This window comes from Pseudophryne corroboree, chromosome 9 (assembly GCF_028390025.1).
Source record: "Pseudophryne corroboree isolate aPseCor3 chromosome 9, aPseCor3.hap2, whole genome shotgun sequence".
Classification (NCBI taxonomy): domain Eukaryota; kingdom Metazoa; phylum Chordata; class Amphibia; order Anura; family Myobatrachidae; genus Pseudophryne; species Pseudophryne corroboree.
This window is the reverse complement of record NC_086452.1, coordinates 459,222,247-459,242,545: the sequence shown is the minus strand read 5'-3', so window position 1 is coordinate 459,242,545 and position 20,299 is coordinate 459,222,247. Positions and strand designations below refer to the sequence as shown.

Sequence of the window (20,299 nt, the reverse complement as noted above, 5' to 3'; positions counted from 1 at the left end):
GAGCTGTTTTTGGGCGCACATTCATGCGATTTGAGTCACGTCTTTCAGTGGTGTCTCCACTAGCGGCTGGCGGGGGCGTAACTGGCTGGTAACGAAGCAGTCGCACTAAGGTTAGGTTTAGCAGTGGTTTTGTTGAGGACGTGTAGGACGTGCGTACTCCAAAATACGCTGGATTTCTAGCACCTAGGACAGGGCGTGGTACAAGTGCGTTGGCTTCCGTTCTGTCCCCAGAATCCCTAAATGTAAAGGACATTTCTGCATTAATGCTAACACACCGAAGTCCTTCCCCGCTCTAACATTGGAATATGAAGGTTCCAACGTAGAGTCACAGTGATTCTTGGCTGAACTGATTCCGCCTATATGGGCAGACAGACAATGACCAGCTCTGGGCAGCAGAATACAGGATAGTACTAAGTGTAAGATGTAATTCAGTCTTCCCTGTATGATACATTTGGCCAGTTTCCTGGCGTTGCCTTCGGGGAGGCCTGTGGCTGGCAGGAGATTAGGTCCAATGATTAGCTGTCATGCAGGAAGCGTTCCACTCTATAGGGACCTACTGAGTGTGATCAGGGGGAGACGCAGCGGTTAGTGATCATAGCTCAATCATTCTACAGCTGGAATGTCGGCACTCCTGTAATTACACATTTGGCAGCTTTTTTTTTACAGTACGCTCATTTAGATTTTGTGTAATCAGTGACCCTGTAAAACGCCCAAGTTCCTACTACAATTACCCACGCAGAATGTTTTGAATGACATCCTTGTTCTTGGCTATCTCTCTCCTTGCAGTGGTGTGATCTTTCAGCTTAAGTGGTTTACAAGTCTGCATTGAAGAATGATGTGTATAGAGCATAGAGGAAAGCACTTGGCATAGCAAACCACCGTTTTGTGTGCAACACTCTTTAATGTTGTGAGCTGAAGAGCTTTGGGTCACCGCCAGTATCCAGTAGCACGCCTTTCAGTGGGTTATTTCAGTGGGATAATTGCAGCAAGCACTTTGCCGGAACTCAGATGTGGACATTAACACACATACTGTAGCTCTGGTCATTTTACTGGTAATGCTGTCATACCATAAACTCTTCTATGACAAGAGATTCATTACTGTGCAGCATCACTATAACAGCATCTTCAAGCATGGGAAAACTGAAAGAAAGTTTTCAAGCGTCCTCAGTAACACGGCTCTCATCTCCTGATATACTCTGTGCTGCTGGGGACCCTGCTCCTCCACTATATAACTCTGTCTGTGGCTTCCTGCTGCCTCCATTCCCCTCCTCACATCATGTCACTGCCCCTGTCACATGCAGCCCTGTCCTCACTGACACATCACTCATCTCCTGACATACTCTGTGCTGCTGGGGACCCTGCTCCTACCACTATATAACTCTCAGTCTGTGGCTTCCTGCTGCCCCCATTCCCCTCCTCACATCATGTCACTGCCCCTGTCACATGCAGCGCTGTCCTCACTGACACATCACTCATCTCCTGATATACTCTGTGCTGCTGGGGACCCTGCTCCTCCCACTATATAACTCTCAGTCTGTGTCTTCCTGCTGCCTCCATTCCCCTCCTCACATCATGTCACTGCCCCTGTCACATGCAGCCCTGTCCTCACTGACACATCACTCATCTCCTGATATACTCTGTGCTGCTGGAGATCCTGCTCCTCCCACTATATAACTCTCAGTCTGTGGCTTCCTGCTGCCTCCATTCCCCTCCTCACATCATGTCACTGCCCCTGTCACACACCTGTCGTCAGTAGCACAGTCACACAGGTGTAGAATACACTTCTGTATTCTACACACTTCAGTAATAGGAAGACATTGATGATCTGGTTACTGATTTTGTTCTATCCCTGGCTGCATTTTCCGCTTAGTGTGCCCAGGACTGAATATAATAACGTGCTCTGACTTTATTGCTGAATGCTCTCTAAAAATTATTAACTGTGCTTTGTAATTATTATCTGCATTGCTTTAAACTCGTTATAGCTGTAAGGCTTTGTTTTTTATAATCTACTATCAGTTCTTATTTGGCTTTAATAACTTAAATCAATAGTGAAGATAATCCGTCCTTACACTGAGATGAGCCTTCCCGACGCGGCGCTGTGTTCCTGGACGTACTTGGCCTGCTTAGGATTTATTTTCAGACTGCTTTGAGTATTACTGTAATGGATCTTATCTCGCTGTGTATATACTGATTTACAGAATCAATCAGACATTTAGCGTGATCCTCTGCTCTGATGGGTACCACAGATTAAACACAGTGGGCCTAATTCAGACCCCCCCCCCCCCCCCCCGCGCAAGTACAAAAGCATCGCACAGTGGCGATGCTTTTGTACTGGAAGAGTAGCTCCCAGCCTGCGCGTTGGCAGGCGCCACTCGTCGCTGCAGGTGCCCAGGCCCGCCCCCCAACGGTCCGGGCACGCCTGCGTTTCCCGGACCGCGCCCCCTAAAAGGCGGCCAAACGCCGCTGGCTCGCCTCCTCCTGCCCGGACCGCGCCCCCTAAACAGCGGCCAAATGCCGCCGGCTCGCCCCCTCCCGCCTGTTTCACTTTTTTATGCCATAATCGCCACGTGATAGGTCATTAATTTAAAGTAATGTCTCCAGTGATTGAAGATTGCAGTACTCCTCTTACATGGTGTATATACCACCTAGTTATATACAGAATTATCAAGTTACATACCTTAGATGGAACCTGTGACAAACTATTGGGTTTATTCAGAGCTGTTAGCAATTGGGCAAAACCATGTACACTGCAGGTGGGGCAGATGTAACATGTGCAGAGAGAGTTAGATTTGGGTGGGGTGTGTTCAAACTGAAATCTAAATTGCAGTGTAAAAATAAAGCAGCCAGAATTTATCCTGCACAGAAACAATATAACCCACCCAAATCTAACTCTCTCTGCACATGTTACACCTGCCCCCCCCCCCCCCCCCCCCCCCCTGCACTGCACATGGTTTTGCCCAATTACTACTGTAACTCTTAAAGTTTGCTAGCAACTCTGAATAACCCCCTACCTGCCATGATATGAAACTGAAGGCAGAAGTGTGAAGCAGAGTGTCTACTGACCAGTGTGATTACAGTTCCCGCATTCCCATCACGTCTTCATTAGGGCTGCAGAATGGTAATTAGTGCAGGAAATTATCCGCTGCAATCAGTCAGGATGTAAAGAGCCTCATGGAGAGCGTTTTTTCCTTTTTAATAGGCTCGGTGATGATTTGTGCAAATAGCTGTGTGTCTAGGGTGTGCCGCCTGTGGCTAGTCCTTAATATAGGCTGCTGGCATGTCACCTCTCAGGTATATGAAGGCCAGCGAGTCCGTTATTCCTCTGTATTAAGTCAATTTACAGTAAAAAAATAAAAAATTAATATAATATAAATGTATTTTTATAATTGTGCTTGTAAGTCATATTTTAATCTGGTAAGTAGTTGTCAGTTTAATACTTAAGTAACGTTCACTTAGTAGGTTGCAGGCCTCTAAATGTGTGATTCCTCTCTACAATGATGCTTTTTTAGGTGAACTTAATGAGGAATATGCAAGACCGACGGAGGGTCCCACCCCGGGTGATGACCCACTGCATGAAAACATGGAGGAATCTTTACTCGGAACCCAGACGTCATTGGTCACTCGCTCCGGCTCACCTGTTTTCCCGCTGTCCCCTCAGTCTAGAGCCAGGTACGATACGTACATTACTATATTGTCACTGTAGCTTGCGGACTGTCCCCCGTTTATAGTCTGATGTGAATGGGATAGGGGGAATCCATATGCAATGCATCAGATCTGTACGTGACCGTGTACAGCGTATTGTCTTATCGGTGCAGTTCAATTTGAGGAAACCCTTACGTCATTGTTTCCCAAACGCGGTCTTCAAGGCACCCCAACAGTCCAGATTTTAGGGATGTCCCTGCTTAAGCACAGGTGACTGAATTAGTACCTCAGTCAGTTTGATTATAACATCTGTGCACAAGCAGGGATATCCCTAAAACCTGGACTGCTGGGGTGCCTTGGGGACCGTGTCTGGGGACCACTGCCCTAAATATTAGTATTTGCATATAAAGCATGAAAGTTGAATACACAGACAGTCCACAGATTTGTTATAAGCCTGTCCCTTTCCCTGTTATTGCAGGTATATCAGGTATTATAGCACGTGCTGCACATCATCGGGGGAATTCAATTGTTTGAAAAGCCGGTTGGGAGTCTGTTTTTTCCCTGTCTATTAGATAGGAAATAACAGACACCCAACTGACTTTTCAAACAATTGAATACCCCCCATATGTTACCCCCACTTTAATTTGCTCTTTAATACTACTTACAACAGACTTGTTAAGCGTTAATGACACCAAGCGTGGCTGACACTTACCTGCACTGCGGCATTGATATCTTGTGTCTGTAACTTATATGCTTGAAGTTTGTTATATTTTATATTACTGATAAAGCTGCTTAACCACTTTGCTGACGATTTATTTCCCAAAAAAAAACCGCTCCGAAACTGTTGGGGTTTTTATTAGTGAATTTGGTGAAGATCATGAATTTAACCTTATCCAAAATGATTTTAGTTTAGAAAAAGGAAGAAAAAATATTTTGAATTAAAAAATAAAATAAATCATTTTTATCAAACATCAGAACATCGGTCGGGAAGATCGGTAACATTGCGATGTTACTTTTTACACCCCAGACAGCTGCCAGGTACACAGAGGGTGTATGGGGGGGCTGTGGGTGGCTTGGGGGGATTGTTTTATACTTTCCCAGCGGCTGCAGACAATGGGGGTCCTGCAGTGATCGGCAGCATGGCAGTCAGTAGGGGAGAGTGCAGGGAGGTAGGGGGACCTTCCGGTCCCTCTGACAGCAGCAGCGGAGGGAAGTTTCCCTTCCCTGCCGCTGCTAACACTCTCTGTCTGACTGGTCACATCCTGTGCGAAGAGGTCCGATAAAACACTTGCAGGTGTATTTTCGCATCTGATGCCACCATGCCAGGCAAGTGGTTAATGTGATACATATGTGTCTCGTACACTATTGCCACGGTCGCACCAAACGGCCCTTCCTTGCATGCCATGTCCCATGCTACTCAGCGGACGCTGAACGTCTTATTCACCTGAGCTTGCCCTTTAGTTGCAATGTGATGCAACAGACCGGAACAAAGATACACAAGTGTCGCAAATCAATTGAATCCGTACAGTCCCGTGAAGTGGTTTTGTTGCGTTGCTACTAACGTGCATATTTGTGTGAACCAAAAAAACGCTCCGTGCACAGTCACACAGGACCTGGCGGCTTCCGGCCCCGCATGCTGTATTGGGTGTTGGTGCAAGAGGACACGCCTGTTTGCATGTAAATGGTGAGGGACAGTGGTTTGTAGGTGGCTCTGCATGAACGTGCCTGAGATGCTTCTCATGACCCCGGGGATTGTGGTGGTGACAGGGTTAATGCTTAGGGTTGTGCTGCAGTAATACCTTTCTGTTTGCTCCACTGTGTTGAGAAAACAACCGAGTCCTGATCGGTGAATTAAGTGCTGACGTGACGTCTCAAGGTTTTCATTCCGCGTTGCACATTTCCAAAACAATATCTGTTATTAAACCGCTGTATCAAATAAAGCTGAGTTACGTTGAAGGGCAGCATGAGGAAAATGTAATTTAACTTTGGCTTATTAAATTAAAGATCAGAGCCCGGCTTGGATGAATTGAAGATGATTCCCCTGAGAGTGTTCTCGTTCTCTGGCAATCCTGTGATTTTTCCATGCGCCTGCGTCTCGTGTCGATATTCCAATATGGCTTCTTGCTGGTTTCTTGTCAGCGTGGAGCATGAAATACTTACCGTGGTCATTACTTATTGCAGAAATGGACCCTGTCTTGTCACTGTCTTCCCTTAAGCCAGGCATGCCCAAACTGCGGCCCCCCAGCTGTTGTGAAACTACATAACCTAGCATGCCCTAACACAGTTTTGCGGTCAGAGAATGCTAAAGCTGTGTCAGGGCATGCTGGGAAGTGTAGTTTCTCAACAGCTGGAGGGCCGCAGTTTGGACATGCCTGCAGCGGTAACATACTGTAGGGGTGTGGTTCATCAAATCGACAGTATCTAGGTCGACAATGTTTAGGTCGACCACTATAGGTCGACAGTCAGTCACTAGGTCGACATGGATGGAAGGTCGACAGGGTTTCTAGGTCGACATGTGCTTTTTTTTTTTTTGGTGTCGTTTTCTTCGTAGAGTGACCTGGATCCCAAATTAGTGCACCGCGTCCCCTCGCATGGCTCGCTTCGCTCGCCATGCTTCGGGCATGGTGCCTTCGCTCCGCTACCGCTTCGCTCGGCACACTTTACCATTCCAATCGTAGTCCACGTGGATCGTTAAGTATGAAAAAATTCAAAAAAAGAAAAAAAATGTGAAAAACTCATGTCGACCTTTAGACCTGTCGACCTAGCACATGTCGACCTAGAAACCCTGTCGACCTTCCATCCATGTCGACCTAGTGACTGTCGACCTATAGTGGTCGACCTAAACATTGTCGACCTAGATACTGTCGATCTTCAGACCGGATCCCTACTGTAGACATATAATTCTTGCACCAGCAACAGCGCCTCCTAGTGACTGACCTGGATTTTGCTCATAGGGTGAAACCGATGGAAAACTTGTAAGCCCAGAGATGAATTAGAAAAGTCTTGGGAAATACTTGTCACTCAGCGTAACTTTGCCAGAAATTTACCGACAATTATTTATTATACGAGTTGTGGGGGGAATAATAAGAGCTTCAAGTTCACCGATTATATGACAAAACAAAAGCAAGCAACAGCCTGAATCAATAGGCTTAATGTAAATGTCAGAACCGTCTGCTCGAACTAAATTGCCGATTGTCTTATTGATTTGTTGTTTATTTTAAAATGCGTTAAAAAGGAGATTTTTTTTTTTTTTTTACCTTAAATAAAAAAAACAAAAATCAGCTGGATAATGAATAGAACAGTTGCAGGTTGCTGAGGGCAGGTCATTTAGGACCCCTGGGGCAGGGACAAGACATTTTATGCTGCATGGTGGGTTAGTTACCGCCATTGTTTCCAAACCTTGTTTTCCTGAGTTTGAGGTTTGTGTAATAGTATCAGCGTATTGTTATTGACCAGTTGTAATTACCCGCAGCAACCAAATAGGTGCCCGCTTTCACCCTGGCAGTTATAGTCCTGGTGCTATGGCCCACAGCTCCTTTACCAGTGATCTGAAATATCAACATAGAATATGCAAACCTATAATATAAATGTTTGTGGCAGTGGCATAGTCTGCCTCAGATCCCCGCTGTCCCAGCCGGTGTAAACCTCCTGCTTTCCACGCACACCCGTTCCCCCCAGGTGTTATCCGAGTGCCCCCTGTCCCTGATGGCTCCCTGTGACTTCTTATAGACGTGCCCCACTCCCGCACCATTGCCTCCTGAGAGCATGTGACTCATGGAGTTTATTCTTGTTACTATCTCCCTAGTAAAGGACCATGGCCCATATGTATTAAGCCTTAAAAAGTGATAAAGTGGAAAAAGATAAAGTACCAGCTAATCAGCTCCTAACTGTCATTTTTCAAACACATCCTGTAACATGGCAGCTATGAAGCTGATTGGCTGCTACTTTATCACTCTCCACTTTCATTTTTTAAAGCTTAATACATTCAGGCCCATGTCGCATGCTAATGCCAGGTCTACAAGGTATCTGTACTTTCCACGCCTTCTCTCCGCCTGCACCAAGTATTGGAACCCTGTTTATTCAGTCTCTCCTCATCGCTCACGTCTCTAATGCCTTTCCAATATGCTTTCATTCACACCAATCTTCCTTCTTTATCTCATGTGTTTTCCGCATTCAGTGAGTGCTGCTTTTCCCCCAGACCATCCTGGAACATACAACTTCCCCCCCTTCATCACTTCCAGATTGGGAAGCGCACGTTTCGGGAGAGCAGCTCTGTTCCTGTGTATCCTGCAGGACCCGGCTACATGTAAATCTTTCCCTCCTGATATCCCCTCTCTCCTCCTATCTGAGGTCTCACAGCGTCTGCCTGGTCTTGTGCTTATTAGCCGGCAGGCAGCACGTGTTGTGCCTCATAGCTCTGTGAGGTCACTAGATTGGTGGTGTATTGGCTCGTGCCCGTATAATGGTTGCTACTGCTGTGCGTATGTGATGGGTCACATTTATATTAGAGTCTTTCCTTCTCTGCTGTGGCACGGCTACTCTGGGGGACTCTACCCCAGTACCCCGAGTCTCTGCTTTTCCAAGTTGTCCTCTAAGTGCACAGCTGGCCGTACGGGAAGCAGAGGCAGTGGTACCATCATAGTGTCAGCTGGAAGGATTCCCACAAAACATGTCTTAGCAGGGTTGCCCTGTGTTTGATATCAGTGATCGCAGTGACGGTGGTCAGACCATGCTGACTTCACTTGGCGTTAAACCCTAACCATTTCCAGCCATGTCGGCAATTCTGTAAACACATGCAGGAACCGCCGACTTTACCTGCACTAAGGGGGTCATTCCGAGTTGATCGCTCGCTGCCGTTTTTTCGCAGCGAACAGGTTACTACTGCGCATGCATATGCACTGCAATGCGCAGGCGCGTCGTACAGGTACAAAGCGAATCATTCCTGGGTGATGGATTTAACGAAGAATCCATTCGCACAGCCGATCGCAAGCAGATTGACAGGAAGAAGGCGTTTGTGGGTGGGAACTGACCGTTTTCAGGGAGTGTTTGGAAAAACGCAGGCGTGTCCAAGCGTTTGCAGGGCGGGTGTCTGACGTCAATTCCGGGACCAAAAAGACTGAAGTGATCTCAAGGGCTGAGTAAGTCCAGAACTACTCAGAAACTGCAAAAAACTTTTTCGTCACGTTTGGCTGCACAGGTGTTCGCACACTTGCAAAGCGAACACACACACCCCTGTGGGCGGCGACTATGCGTTTGCACGGCTTTTAAAAGTAGCTAGCGAGCGATCAACTCGGAATGACCCCCTAGAATGTAGACTTGGGATGAGGAGGGAAATATCGGGAACTGTTGCAAGGTATGATGGGGCAGGTGAGAGCGCGGTGATGACATCACTTTGAAATACAGTACAAACCGCTCAACCTGAAAGGTAAAGCGTAAATAAAACCAGGTCTACATTAGGCCTAACACAGACCTCTGCAGTGGTTATTTGGGGAGGAACAATGTAAGAGAGAATAGTAAGTTTTGGGTACGGAAGCTGGTGGCTAATGAAAGTGTGTTATTACGGCAAGTGATAAGCAGGCACACACTGAGATACAAACACGGGGGGGAGAGTAATGGCTTCCTCACCAGCCTCTGCATTCAGCGTGCTGACACAACGCGTCACCGTCACAGAGTTATTGTTGCCGTTCTCTGTAAGTGAAGTCTGGGTAGAACTTTGCCACAACGTAAAGCGTGTGTATGACAGCTCTCTATCTCGCGTAATGCCATCTACCGTAGATCTGAATGAATATTTCACTTTGTGCCAGCAGCTGAGCAGCAATTATACATCAGCAAAGAGTATGGCGGAACGATTCTGCTTTCAGCGCTCCGGGCGGTGTACACGCTGTCACCGCGTGATGGATGCATTGTGGAAGAGCTGTGGACATGAGATTTATTGATTATTTAACAAAAAGAATCTTCAATACAGTCTGACATTCTTTTCTGTCAGGAGGGGCCCAAAAATAAAATGGGCGTTCGTGGTTTGTACTTTCTATTACTGGCAGTGTATTTTGAGGATGCAACAACTACAGGGATCGGTGATCCCACTTATATAGTGTTATGACAGCTGTGTTCTGCATAGGAGCAGCAATGTGTATATCTCCAATGTACAGGTGTGTCTCGTTAGGCCATGTGACGCAGAACACCCAGCGTGAGTGAGCCGCCTGGTCGCGTGCATCTCTGCTAGTGCCAGACATAGTGTTTTGCATCTTTTTGCCCCAAAAATGTGTCTTAGTCACAATGCGTGACTGTGCTAATTAATTTGATATGCAACGCTTGTATATCTGTGCGAGTCTGTATACGGAGCATAATGGAATTTGGTGTGGAAAAAAGTCATGGCCTCTGCATATAGCACTTCATATGCATATTCAGACTCAGTTGCACACAGATACACAAGTTTTGCATATAAAATTAATCAGCGCTGTCCTCCTGATGCATTCTAGTCCCATTCCATTGCGACTAAGACACATTTTTGGGTCAAAAGGCAAAAAAAAGACCCCCGGCATTAGCAGAACGCGGGACACGGCATGCCTGCAGCCCTATGTATCACCAGTGACCATGAAACTGAATAATGTGGGGGATGCCCACTGCTGGAGGCGATCGTTGGGATGTCACCGCTTCCTTCTACCAGTGATGAAGCCGCAGATAACGTGCAGTATGAGTCTATGGGCTGCTATAGGAGAGCCTGAACGAGCCCGTTCCTGGCCCCGTCTCCAAATCTCCCCCCTGTCAGTACCGCTCTGAAGCGCAGACCTCATTCTCCTGCCTGTTGCTCTAATTCGCCTCATTTTCGGAACGTTAGTGGATACAATATACAGCCTACGTAGTATAATGACTGTGACCTTCAGCTTCGCTCTATTCTCATACATTGTTAGCTGTGTAAATATTCTCTGGCTCGTGTCAGGGTAATTGGCCTTGAAGGGTTATATATCTTGTTACACTATTTTCTGAAGTCCTGTGCATAGATCTTTTCTTACATAGGGATGAATAAAGTTAAAACACATTTGACATGAAAAGTGGAGATCACGGGCAGCGTTGTTACACAGCAGCGAGTTTACGGACGGTGAGATTGTAGCGCTTCTGTGTCAGGTGACGTCCTCTCCCTTCCCAACAATAACATATAAAAAAATAAAAAAAAACGATTTCCAATCCTCAAAAGTTTGAGCGCCTTGCAGCTTTATTTCCCCGGTCCTACTGTAGGTGTGATTGTAGTGTAGCGTGCATGACTGATGGGAAATATTCATGTAAGAGGTACAGTGGCTGCCAGAAAAGAGCGCTGCAGCAATCAGACGACTGCTGAATTAGAAGAATAACGACGTGGGGTACAGCAAACTTTTTGCAGTTACCTGCTTCAGCAAAGTGACCTCCATTCCCCCTCTCCCACCCCCCCACCCCCACACACACACACACGTAAGGGGGCAGATAACAGGCGGATCGCTGGGATACCAAGCAGATGAAACAAATTTTATGGTTTCGAAATGCCTTTGAGAAAGTAATGCTTCACCAATGACCATACACTACACAGCCAGCTCATTACTTCCCAGTCTCTCTATATCCTACCTCTGCCTCACGATGCTGCAGCCTGCTAGATCAGTAAGAGGCCTTAGTTTGCTGCCAGGGAAGGGAATCATCTTGCAGAGACGTGTGCAGGGATTTTCACGGCATTACTGTCTCAATGACATACAAAATGGTTTATTGATCGCCTCGTCCTATTTATTAACCCCGGGGCTTAGTCAATGTTATGAAGTTTGCCAGACTGAATGGCTGATCATCACATTCAGAATGTGAGGAACCAGCTTCTCTGGCAATCTAAATAGATGAGGAGCACTTGTGAATGCACATGCTCTCAGCCGCGGTCCCCGTAGGTCACACTGGGTGCTGGGACGGTGCGTCCTCTACAGCCCTGAGACTCTGTCTGCAGAGTATTAATCAGCACCATTACTGTCTTTGGGTACATTTTATGCTGTGCCCAGAATTAAGTAACGTGGGCGGAGCTGCCAGTGTGTCTTGATCTTTAGTCTGACACATTGATTTTTTTTTGCACCATGTGAACTTTATATTTTATTTTCAGTTTAAAAGGTGTTTTTATAAAACCTGTCACAGCAAAAAGAATGATATCTTTCACCTCGCCGCACAGAGCCATGTTTCTCTATTACTAAAAATATACGTTTGCAGGCACAAAGACTGTGACAAATCCTCTACATCGATAGCCCGGCTTTCAGCATTACACTTTACTGACCGGTGGCGGGGAACGTGGCCTTCTGCTGATCTCTATAGTATTAAACGGCTGCCAATAGCTTATGTCCCAGGAGGGGAAACACCAGGCGATATCACTCCTGGAGCCAATCGCATAGTGTGTATGGGCCTTTAGAGAGAAAATGAAGGTGCACACTATTGTAGTAATACAGATGGAGCCACACTCATCTAGCCTTCTCTGCTGCACCTAGGTGCACCAAGTCTTATTAGCATAATCCTTTCATCTATTGTTCTCAGCTGCAATACAACACAGAGAGAAAAATACAGCAGGGGATTAAGTCATTACAGCAGGGGATTAAGTCCGACAGTTAATCCTATTAAAGGGATAGATAAGCAGGGCTCCATCTGTATCCTATATTTCAATATAATACACTTTTGGGGGTTGATAGAATTCAAAATAAATTGGCGTGCATTACATAAAAAATGCTTGGAAAAATAGCATGTTTTCGTGCATATGCTGAGCTATTGAGTCTTTTTTCAGTTTGGATCGCAACTCGTGATCCAACGGCAAAAAATAAGATGATACGGTAGCATGCGCAGGGCCCGTCCTGCGCATGCGCCCACATTTACTGCTCGCTCCCCGCAGTAAATGCGAACGCCTCTGCCTGTTAGGCAGAGGCGGGAGGGGGGCAGCAACGCTCTATTTCCAAGGCGGAGATGAAGCGTTATGGGGGGCGGTGGCAAGCGAACGGGGGGGGGGGGGCGTGCTCGGGGTAGCTGCATGACGTTACACGCAGCCATTCCGATCAAAAAGACGGCAGTGGTCCTCCCGCAGCGCCAGAGAGAGGCTTCCCTACTTTATGCGATCATGCTGAAATTGCGGTGCGACCGCAGTTTCAGCGTGGTCCCAGAGGGGGGGAGGGTAGCATGGTAGGCGGCCTTGTCCTGCGATGGGCGCCCCCCGGCATGCGACTCAAAGGATGGTAAATTCTGTAATTACCCCCACCCAATACTACTACTACTACTGTGAACGCACCCTTACCGAACCCGTACGCCAATACCTCTGATGCCTTGCGTTCTGCGTTTGCGGTGGATATTGTAGACGTGGTCAGAATGTGTCTGACTTATTCGCTTGCGCAGTGCGAATTCACCCAAGATATATACGCTATGAATGTGGACGTAAATTCAACTTTTATTCCAACAAGTTTTATCTGTTTAGTTTTGATAGGTAAATTCCCCGTTACCCTTTATTTCTTTTACCTGTAGCTTTTTTTTTACATTATTACTTTTTAACACTGTTAATTACACCATCAGTCACTGGTTTTTATTATTACTGCAGTACATTTCTGTTATTTTATATTACCTTACTTTTAATTCAGTTTCCCAAATGAATTTTGGATATTAACTTGCAGGTATTTTCGTTATGATTAACAGTATAGTTGTATCTGTTTTATGGAAACAATAGGATTTGTTTCTTGAAAGGGAAACTAATTAGAGCTACAGTACCATTTGGCAAAATATAGATTTACACTACAATTATGCTATATAGGGTACCGTAATTGTTTATTTTAATGATCAAGGGCTTATTTCCAAGATATCGGTGGAGATTGGATGTCAGAACATAAAATAACTTATAATTAGTTATACTAATGCTGTAGTAATACACATAATATACTTTGGTGTTTGTAAGAATATCAGAGTAACGTGCGGTATAAGAACCGGCAGCTGGATCAGTAGAACATTGGTGCTATAAGGCTTCATTTCATTCTATGCCTCTTTAGACTTTGTGTGATTGGCGTCTCTTTGTTACGTTGCCACTGGGTCTGTATAATGGGAACTTTAGCACTTTCCCCCCTCAACGTTTTATTATCCGGAATACAGACACATCCACGCTGGCTGGTTGCAGTAAACCTTTTTCTTGTTATTTTATGCATGGAAAGCCATGGGAGGCCAAGCTATATTTATACAGAATATTCCACAGGAGAATGTGCTTTGATAAATTAGGTTATTCCTAGACACGTGTGAAGCGTGACGTCTGACTAGGACACCTCGTATATTAAACTGCTTTTGCTTGGCTGGCTACGCCTGACTATTTTGTTGGTAATTAAACTCTTTCAGTCTATATTAAATTTCAGAATTGCACAAATTGTGATCTGTTACAACCTTGGGCCTGGTTCAGAGATAGATGCAATGGTGATGTTGTACGCAGTGGTGCAATTTTTTGCCACTGTGTGTGTTTAAGTGGCACTGCACGTGTGTATGAGTAAGTGGCACTATGCTTGTGTGTAAGTGGCACTGCACATGTGTATGAGTAAGTGGCACTATGCTTGTGTGTAATTGGCACTGCACGTGTGTATGAGTAAGTGGCACTATGCTTGTGTGTAAGTGGCACTGCACGTGTGTATGAGTAAGTGGCACTATGCTTGTGTGTAAGTGGCACTGCACGTGTGTATGAGTAAGTGGCACTATGCTTGTGTGTAAGTGGCACTGCACGTGTGTATGAGTAAGTGGCACTATGCTTGTGTGTAAGTGGCATTGCACGTGTGTATGAGTAAGTGGCACTATGCTTGTGTGTAAGTGGCACTGCATGTGTGTATGAGTAAGTGGCACTATGCTTGTGTGTAAGTGGCACTGCACGTGTGTATGAGTAAGTGGCACTATGCTTGTGTGTAAGTGGCACTGCACATGTGTATGAGTAAGTGGCACTATGCTTGTGTGTAATTGGCACTGCACGTGTGTATGAGTAAGTGGCACTATGCTTGTGTGTAAGTGGCACTGCACATGTGTATGAGTAAGTGGCACTATGCTTGTGTGTAATTGGCACTGCACGTGTGTATGAGTAAGTGGCACTATGCTTGTGTGTAAGTGGCACTGCACATGTGTATGAGTAAGTGGCACTATGCTTGTGTGTAATTGGCACTGCACGTGTGTATGAGTAAGTGGCACTATGCTTGTGTGTAAGTGGCACTGCACGTGTGTATGAGTAAGTGGCACTATGCTTGTGTGTAAGTGGCACTGCACGTGTGTATGAGTAAGTGGCACTGTGCTTGTGTGTAAGTGGCACTGCACGTGTGTATGAGTAAGTGGCACTATGCTTGTGTGTAAGTGGCATTGCACGTGTGTATGAGTAAGTGGCACTATGCTTGTGTGTAAGTGGCACTGCATGTGTGTATGAGTAAGTGGCACTATGCTTGTGTGTAAGTGGCACTGCACGTGTGTATGAGTAAGTGGCACTATGCTTGTGTGTAAGTGGCACTGCACGTGTGTATGAGTAAGTGGCACTATGCTTGTGTGTAAGTGGCACTGCACGTGTGTATGAGTGTGGCACTATGCTTGTGTGTAAGTGGCACTGCACGTGTGTATGAGTAAGTGGCACTATGCTTGTGTGTAAGTGGCACTGCACGTGTGTATGAGTAAGTGGCACTATGCTTGTGTGTAAGTGGCACTGCACGTGTGTATGAGTAAGTGGCACTATGCTTGTGTGTAAGTGGCAATGTGCATGTGCTATAATTAGAGAGAGAAAATGGACTGCGATAAAGTACCAGCCAATTAGCTCCTAAGTGACATTTTTCAAATCCAGCCTGAGACCTGGCAGTTAGCAACTGATTGGCTGGTACTTTATCTCCATCCAAGGCTTAGTAAAAAGACTCCTAAATCACAGCTGCAACAGCATTTGCGCCCATCTCTGAATCAGGTCCAGTATCCGATAGTAACCTAGTGTTCACGCTAGGCAGTTTTAGCAGGGCGCCGCGCCCTGCCCGATTTTTTTAAGGGCAAAACCCACCCTGCCCTTTCTGCGGCGCCCTGCTAAAACTACCGCCCGCTTCCTGCCCTCACAGCGTGTAAAGATGCCGCGCGCAGGGCACGCCCCCAACAGTGACGCCGCCCACGCCCCCTAATCTTACATCTGCGGGCTGAACCGCCCACTTTTATTACCCGGAATGACTCTCCCCCCCCCCCCCTTTTCGGCGCATACGCTAGTGCCTCTCTAGGTCCAGCGCCCTGCCCAGCCCGGATTCTAGAGTGAGCACTGTAACCTGATTTGATATTGTTGGAGTATAGCAACAGCTACAAGCTAAGTATTAAGGTGTACACACGGTGAGATAAATCTGTAAGATTTTGACTATATAGCCAAAATGTTATGAAAAGTTAGTGCAGATCTCAAGGTGTTAGACAGTTTGCGATACAGATTCGATCCCGATGCGCACTCCCGTGGGGTCGAAATCGTAAGGCTAGATAGTGTACTATCTAATACAAAGTATAGTCAAAATCGTACATAGACAAAATCTCAAGCACAGGTAGTCAAAATCTGTACTATCTGTGCTCTGGGGGAGTTCAAGGGAAATTGCATAGTCAAAGAATCATCTTGTATATCATCCCTGTTAAAAAGCTTCCATGCACTGATCACAGCAGACTTTACCTCACAATCTGTCCCTGTGTGTTTGATGATTGAATCAGGAATCATGTTCTGCAACAAACTATGGGCACTAATTTATGATAATAGTGTGACCCTATATGCTGATTAGTTACTTAAAATTTAGCAATGGGCACAGAATTCTGTCATTGTGACTATTCATTTTTGTATCCGTTTTGTTACATTTCTTTTTTAAAGGTATTTCTTTTACGTCCTAGAGGATGCTGGGATCCAATTTAGTACCATGGGGTATAGACGGGTCTATTTGGAGCCATGGGCACTTTAAGAGTTTAATAGTGTGGGCTGGATCCTCCCTCTATGCCCCTCCTACCAGACTCAGTTTAGAAAATGTGCCCGGAGGAGCCGGTCACAGCTAGGTAAGCTCTTAGGAGTTTTTCTAGTTTTATTGTTTTCTGAGTTTGTTAGGTTACAGGAAGGCTGCTGGCAACAACCTCCCTGCTTCGTGGGTCTTAGGGGGGGGGAGTAGAAACCAACTCTTGAAGTTAATCGTTCTCTATCTCCGCTGACAGGACACTGAGCTCCTGAGGGTGCTGATTGCAAGCCCTCGAGGCGACCGCTCACTCCCGCAGCACGGCCGCCACCCCCTAACAGAGCCAGAAGAAAGAAGAGTGGTGAGTACAGCGCCGGCGGCCCGATTAGCGGGTAGCCGGCGGGAATGGCGGCACAAGGGTGGGAGCGCAGCTCTGACAGGCTGCGCTCCGGCAGGCTTAGCAATACACTAGGTTGGCGCTTGAGGGGCGTCCTGGGCCAGCGCAATTCACCCTAAACTGGTCACTTGGCTAACAGGGGCTAATCCCTGCTGTTAGCAACAAACACCTCAGGCCAGTATAAACAACTTAGTGCGGGAAGCCGCACGCCATTGCAAGGGGCGGTTCTTCCTCTCAGAGCGGATCCAGCACTCACCAGTGCCATTTTCTCCCTGCAGATCACAGTAAACAGACGCTGACAGGGAGCGCTGCCCTCCAGATGCCAGCTATACCTCTGCGGTACCAGGGTGTTATAGACAGGGGGGGAGTGTGGTAACAGTACTAACTACCCTATTAAGGTTAGTTGGTCAGCGCTGGGCTTTTATCATAATAACTGCCTACTGGGGCGCTGTGTGGCTGGCTCCTTATAATCTGTGACTCTCTGAAGGTACTCTGGGGGAAACTGTGTCTGACACTTTCCTGTGTGTGTGTCTGTGTGTGTAAGTCTGTATATCTCACATTACCATGTCTAAGGACTCTGTGTTCTTTACTGCAGAGTGTTTGTCTTCTCCTGTAGAGTCTATTCCATGTACTCAGGACTGCAATGTGCTTTCCCAGCCTTCTGAATCAGAACCCCCATGGGTGGATTCTTTAAGGGGAATGATATCCCAGATTTCAACTTGGATGTCACATAATCCGAAAGAGACGCAGTTTTTGAGAAAATCTGTAGAGGGTTTGCATACTCCCCACTGTTTCGTCTAAGACCTTCTATTCCCCCCCCCCCCCCCCCCCATTCCCTACATACCCACAAAAATGTACACTTGCCCAGATAATGCAAGCTGACACTGACACCGACTCTGATACAGGGAACGGTGATGGGGATATGCAAGGGGGAGATGCATCACTTACAAAGGGTGTGCAACTAATGATTGAAGCCATTAGGGACATTTTACATATTACTGAGAAGGTACCTGAGCTGGTAGAGGAATCTTATTTTACAGAAAGTATTTTCCAGATCCCAAAAAGGGTTCTCATTGCTTTCCCTTTCCCTGAAGAGGACAGGAAAAAGTGGGAAAACCCCCCTATAGTAGACTCTTCTGTATCTAGATTGTCAAAGAAGGTGGTTTTCCCTGTCCCTAGTTCAACCGCTTTAAAAGAGCCGGCTGACAGCAAGATTGAGACTACGCTCAAATCACTATACACAGATACTGGCGTAGCTTTAAGACCCACTATTGCTTGTGCATGGATTTCTAAAGCCATAGTAAAGTGGTCAGGCACGTTACTAGAAGACTTGGATACTATGGATAGGAGTGACATTGAATTGTTTTTGCGTCACATACAGGATTCTGCAGGTTTCATGGTGGAAGCCATGAAGGACCTTGGCATGCTGAATGCAAGGGCTACTTCCATGGCAGCCTCGGCATGCAGAGGACTCTGGCTATGCCAATGGACTGCGGATGCAGAATCCAAGAAAAGTGTGGAGAACCTACCCTTCACAGGTCAGGCTCTGTTTGGGGACGCAGTTGCCGTGGAGATCCACGCATCCAATGCGTCCCCAAACAGAGCCTGACCTGTGAAGGGAAGAAAGGTTGACCACCGCCTAGGAAATCTTATCCTAAGTCTACACTGCAGTCCTTTCGGACCACGAAAGTTAGAAAATCCACTTCCACTTTCTTTAGAGGTGGTCGGGGAAAATCCAGAAAACCTGCACCAACAGGTTCTCAGGAACAGAAACCAGGTTCTGTTTCCTCAAAGTCTTCAGCATAACGGTGGACCTCCCAGCCTGGAGATCGGACAGGTGGGAGCGAGACTAAAGGATTTCAGTCACATCTGGGCGTCATCATGCTTAAACCCCTGGGTAAAAGATATTATTACCCAGGGGTACAGACTGGAGTTTCAAGTGCTCCCACCTCACAGATTCTAAACATCAGGCTTACCAGCTTCGCTGACAGAAAGTGCTATCTTACAGGAAGCCATTCAAAAATTGGTTCAAACAAATGTCATTGTTCCAGTTCCACCTCACCAAAAACACAAGGGTTATTACTCAAACCTGTTTTTGGTACCGAAACCGGACAGTTCGGTAAGGCCGATATTAAACCTAAAATAATTGAACCCCTACTTGAGGGAATTCAAGTTTAAGATGGAGTCCAGTGATCGCGCTGAGCCCCAAAAAAAGTGGGTCCCATGGACCCCTCACTTTTAGAAATTGGGGTCCTACCGGTCTTTTTCTGGGTCCCATCGGAATAAAGGTTCGTATTAATCTTAATCTTGTTTGGACACTACAAAAGTGTTGCAAGGTGGGGGGATGGGGTGACAGTGCTGCTGGGCTATGTAGCATGCAGGACACCCTGCACCAGAGCTGTAACGAAACATTTTGGTGCCCTTAGGCAGAAAGTGAATTAGTGTTCCACCTCCTAGCCTGGAAAGCACAGGCGAAGGCGCGCGCTGCAAAATTTTAGGGGCGTGGCTTCATGGGGACAGGGTGTGACCACATAATAGTGCCAATTCACATTACACCACACAGTGGTGCCGCTTATACACATTGCACCAGGTAGAACCTGCTATGCACACTGCGCCAGGTATAGCACGTTATACACTTTGCGCCAGGTACAGCACGTTATACACTTTGCACCAGGTACAGCACGTTATACACTTTGCACCAGGTACAGCACGTTATACACTTTGGGCCAGTTAGAGCACGTTATTATACACATTGCGCCTGTTAGAGCACGTTACTATACACATTGCGCCAGGCAGAGCACGTTACTATACACATTGCGCCAGGCAGAGCACGTTACTATACACATTGCGCCAGGCAGAGCACGTTACTATACACATTGCGCCAGGCAGAGCACGTTACTATACACATTGCGCCAGGCAGAGCACGTTACTATACACATTGCGCCAGGCAGAGCACGTTACTATACACATTGCGCCAGGCAGAGCACGTTACTATACACATTGCGCCAGGCAGAGCACGTTATTATACACATTGCGCCAGGCAGAGCACGTTATACACATTACGCCAGGCAGAGCATGAGTGTGGTACTACCCCGCTAGCCCAAGTGGCATTATACCATTGTGCAGATATGCCAAGGCAGTGCAAATAGAGGGTACTGCATACATGAATTGCCAAATATAGCTGATGGGAACCCACTTCTTGGTAACCAGATTTTAAGTTAGACACCTCTGGCTTTAGTTTAAACACACACACACACACACACACACACACACTCCTATACATACGGACACACACATACTTATTATAAACAAACATCGACACACGCGTATATATACAGACAAT

At 46.5% G+C, this 20,299-nt stretch overlaps 1 protein-coding gene across 4 annotated transcripts in view; it reads left to right on the top strand.

Annotated features, from left to right (window-relative positions):
• The window catches only part of RAD18 (RAD18 E3 ubiquitin protein ligase), a 543,966-nt gene that overhangs the window by 353,826 nt on the left and 169,841 nt on the right, over nucleotides 1-20,299 (top strand). For all 4 annotated transcript variants that reach the window (XM_063941263.1, XM_063941261.1, XM_063941264.1 and 1 more), the window contains exon 11: nucleotides 3,510-3,669. In XM_063941263.1, coding sequence (XP_063797333.1) covers nucleotides 3,510-3,669 — 160 coding nt within the window. The remainder of the gene's footprint in view (nucleotides 1-3,509; nucleotides 3,670-20,299) is intronic.